General features: G+C 41.7%; 1 protein-coding gene across 1 annotated transcript; it reads left to right on the top strand.

The window, feature by feature from the left end:
- The first annotated feature begins 593 nt into the window (after positions 1-593).
- On the top strand, positions 594-2,763 carry LOC105571252 (serine protease gd-like). The gene is made up of 3 exons (XM_012028718.1): positions 594-730; positions 1,343-1,713; positions 1,831-2,763. The coding sequence occupies exons 1-3, from the start codon at positions 688-690 to the stop codon at positions 2,098-2,100; spliced, it is 684 nt and encodes a 227-aa protein (XP_011884108.1). The 5' UTR covers positions 594-687; the 3' UTR covers positions 2,101-2,763.
- Positions 2,764-4,156: the final 1,393 nt, after the last annotated feature.

Raw genomic sequence — 4,156 nt, 5'->3', positions numbered from 1 at the left:
TCCGCGATATGGTTCAATAATCAGGAATATTGCTTCGGCCCCGGAGGTGAGTACCCTATTTGATTGAAATGCGTGACAAATTTACATACATATATGCGATGAAAAAGAAGCGAGAAATATATTCATTAATTCTTTCGAATTAAAGGAAATTAATTTTACTCGCATCTGCTTACATGTAAATTTTAACCCACTATAGTAGGAGATGAATAGTAAACCTCTTATTAAAACAATCGCTAATTCCTTTTTACCATGCATATCATTTTCTACATATATTTAGATACAAAGAATTTGACTGTTACTTATTTTGCTTGGAAATTATTTCTATTCACGGAAGAAAATAAAACTCTTTTTGAATTCTAAGTTAATGTGCGATTTAAGAGATATGTTCCGTTGCATCGCAGCGTCAAGTGAAAATATCGTATCCAATATCGAATTGGGGCATTATGTGTACCCTCCGGACAAAGAACCACTGCCGCAGGATTTTCAGCCGTGGCATCGAAATTCGAGTGGCTACCGCATAGACAATCCGTATTACAATAGGAACACCAAATGTGGTGTTACCAGTTACTACACCGATAGCACAAATAGACTGATCCCCGGTGAGATCTCATTACCAGGCCAGTGGCCGTGGGTAGTTGCAATCTACGTTACTAGAAAGATACAGTTTGAGATAAACTACTAGTTTCAATGTGGTGGGGTACTCTATTAACAAACAGACATGTATTAACAGGTATGTTAATCGAGAAAATTCACTATTTCCATAGTCCATATATTGAAATAATTGTAAGGGAGTTAGCTTCTCGTCCTACATATATTTTCTGGAATATTTATAGTAAAATTTTAATTTTTCTCTATTAATATTAAGAAAAGAACGGATTTCTTAATTTTCGATAGATATTCACAATTCATCGAAACAAAATAAAGGAATATTAAGGTGTTTGGAATAATTACATAAACAGCATAATATTTCAAAGGCTTGAAACAATACTGACGAGCCGTTAATGATGACAGCGCAAAAACATATGTCTGCACAGAATGTCATTTCTGTTTTAAGCATAATATTTCCTCGAGATTATCTCCAGTACTTACGTTTAGAATGTCTTATGTTATTTATAAAAACGATGATCTGGGCGCTGTATTAATATTGTGCAAATATTTATTATAAATCTCTTGTATGAATACACAATTATTTTATGTCATACTAAATTAAGATATTTAATTTAATTCAAGTGTATCCCATATTTATATGATGTGTATAATACGAAAGAAGCTTACGGGATGCCTCCGGATTAAAAGTGTGGATTGTTACAAAATATAATTTATATGTATGTCTTCCTTGCAGCGGGGCACTGCATGAAAGTACACTCGAGTGACAACACTACACTACACTCCAATATGTTAGAAGTGATAATGGGGCGATTTAACTTGGACGATTTGCGCGGAAATGGATCTGCCAATCGGGAAGTCGCGAGCTACGTGATTCATCCCGATTGTGCTCACTATCTCAAAGCTACTTCCGATTTCGCGGTTTTGACCCTCAAGAAAGTCGTCGAGTTCAATCCTCTTATCAAGCCTATTTGTCTATGGTCCGGTTTAACTCAACTTGAAGACGTCATTAGTAGGACAGGATACGTTGTAGGATGGGGTGAAGATGCGTTGAATCGTCGTGATGTCAACGATCAACGGATGGTGAGGGCGACGATAGTGAGTCACGTAAGTAGTTAATTGTTATTATAAAAGTGCTATTTATTATATATATCTGTGACAAATGTATTTGTCAGCGTTATTGTAGACCTCGAGTTAAAGACAAATTTGTTTGGCAAATTGCAGGGTACCTGTCTCTGGTCTGATGCTAGATACTTTAGTTTCGTATCGGATAACACCTTTTGCGCTGGCAACTTAGACGGATTTACTCCTTGTAACGGTGACAGTGGAAACGGGCTGATACTTTTGAATAATATCACGGGCAGTTATGAATTGCGTGGTGTTGTTTCGCGAACTGTACTAGGTGAAACTATGCAATGCGATCCACAAAAATACGTCGTTTATGTTGATGTGGCCAAATACATACCCTGGATTCAACGACATATTTCGACGTAACGTTCGTCTTGCGTTGCAAAATGCTATACATGTTAATCGATATGCTTCTTTATGTAAAGTTTATTCGAAGACGCCATACATATGTACAGTTACGCGTGAGGATTAAACAATCATGAATTCTGTTTTTGGTTATTCATGTCTCTTGTAATGTGTTTCCAATCCGAATACGAAACATAATGAATAAGCTACCATACATATAACTATCTATCATATTGGACTTCTTAATTATGAAGAATATTATAATCATGACACATGTTACAATATGTATATCGATACACACATTCAATACTTGGGAAATATGGAGAAAATGTTTTTACTCGCATGTATGTTACATTTGTAAGAGTTTAAACTTCACCCTTCTCCCTCCACGCCCGTAGTCTGCGGTTTCTTTTCTTTTTTCTAGGGAGGATCAATTAGGAAGGGTGTTCAGTATCAACACGAACAGTATTCGTGTTCGTGCTGTCTTTTCGCGTAATGAATAGATTGTGTTATTCGTAAATGTATTGGTTTATTCGGTCTTTAAAATACGCCACAATTTCACAGTGTCTCGCACTCGCGATAGAGATGTCCGCGACGACGTCTCGGGGCTGTTACCCTGGGTCGCGGACGATTCGCATGTACGCACTTAAAGTTTACTTATCGTTTGTCGTACCGATAAGTTATTGGCCCGGCGACGACGTCTCAGGGCTGTTGCCCTGGGTCGCGGACGATGCGCGTGTAACGCACTTATTGATTTTGTTTATCGTTTGTCGTAACGATAAGTTATTGGCCCGGCGACGACGTCTCAGGGCTGTTGCCCTGGGTCGCGGACGATTCGTGTGTTCGGTGACGACGTCTCAGAGCTGTTGCTCTGGGTCACCGTTGCGGATGCTGCGATTCGCGACTCTCACTGACTCGATCACGATTGATTTCCTCGATATTCTCGACGCGAGTATGCACGTAGGAGATCGTTCTGTACTGACTTCTGTACTGTACTGTGTAGTCCCGGACCATCGCGCTCGACTATATGTACTGCGATCCCCCGCCAAGATTCCAGGAAGTTTTCCCAAAATCTTATTGGTGGGCCCTTAGGTCCGCCTATCGATCATCGATCAGCGGCTCGCAGACATCGGAGAAAACAAAGGGTGCGGGGATTACGGAAGCCGCGCGCCCGAGCTCACCGGCGCCGTACATGTTCGAACTCGCACCGCACGTCGCCCCTAATCTTGTAAACAAGATAGCGTGGATGCGTCGACAGACGGTCGCCGGTGTCGATGCGTGCGTTCCGTGCCGCTTATGTCATCGTCCTTTGTTGGGCCCATCGCATGTACATACATTGCGTCGTAGAAACGTCGCGCACGACCCTTCTACGACGCAACACCGTCCTTCCGTATCCCTCCCCCACGTGCACGACAGAGTAAAGTTCGACTTTTATCATGGGTGCATCGCATGTATGCGCTGGAACGCGTCCATCGTGTCCGACTCGTGAGAGACGCTACGCAACAAAGGGCTAAAGCGATTGGACGTACGACACTTCTCGTTATCAGGATGACTATATATATATGTATTTGAGTTTTCACGGATTCGTATTATATCGAGCTATTTTGCAGGGCTCACCACTCGCGACACGTAGGTGCTCGCCCGACAGTCCTTCGTCGTAGTCACTCATACACGTTCGCGATTTTTCCTCGCCCGCACGGTCCGCAGTCCCTCGCGACCTGCTCTCTATATCGCCGTTTTTCCAGCTTCGCCGGTTCCGTGTGTCCTCTTTCTCGACCAATTTGGAACTGCCCCTCTACGTGGCTTTAGCGCCTCTAGTTTCCCTTTCTACGTTAGAATCTAGGTCTTAAACGCTAGATGCCGCCTAATTTACGCTTCTGTAGCTTACAGTTTCGGCCATTCTGACATTTCGTTCGTCCTCGAACGCAAGGATCTCGACACATAAACAAAAGAAATGACTTAGCTTATTCGTGCTTCCAATAACAAAATAATAATTAGGAAAAATACAACTAATAGAACAAATTCTTATATCTACTTAACTTATACCCTATGTTGCGCTTTCGCTCGCTTTTGGATC

This window comes from Vollenhovia emeryi, unplaced genomic scaffold (genome assembly GCF_000949405.1).
Source record: "Vollenhovia emeryi isolate VEMERY1.0 unplaced genomic scaffold, V.emery_V1.0 DF940961.1, whole genome shotgun sequence".
NCBI classification, from domain to species: domain Eukaryota; kingdom Metazoa; phylum Arthropoda; class Insecta; order Hymenoptera; family Formicidae; genus Vollenhovia; species Vollenhovia emeryi.
This window is presented reverse-complemented; position numbering and strand designations above follow the sequence as displayed.

Coding starts and splice junctions, on each gene's coding strand:
- LOC105571252 (XM_012028718.1), top strand. CDS start 688: ATGTGGTGGGGTACTCTATTAACAAACAGACATGTATTAACAG. Junction 731..1,342: donor AAACAGACATGTATTAACAG/GTATGTTAATCG, acceptor TCTTCCTTGCAG/CGGGGCACTGCATGAAAGTA. Junction 1,714..1,830: donor GGGCGACGATAGTGAGTCAC/GTAAGTAGTTAA, acceptor GGCAAATTGCAG/GGTACCTGTCTCTGGTCTGA.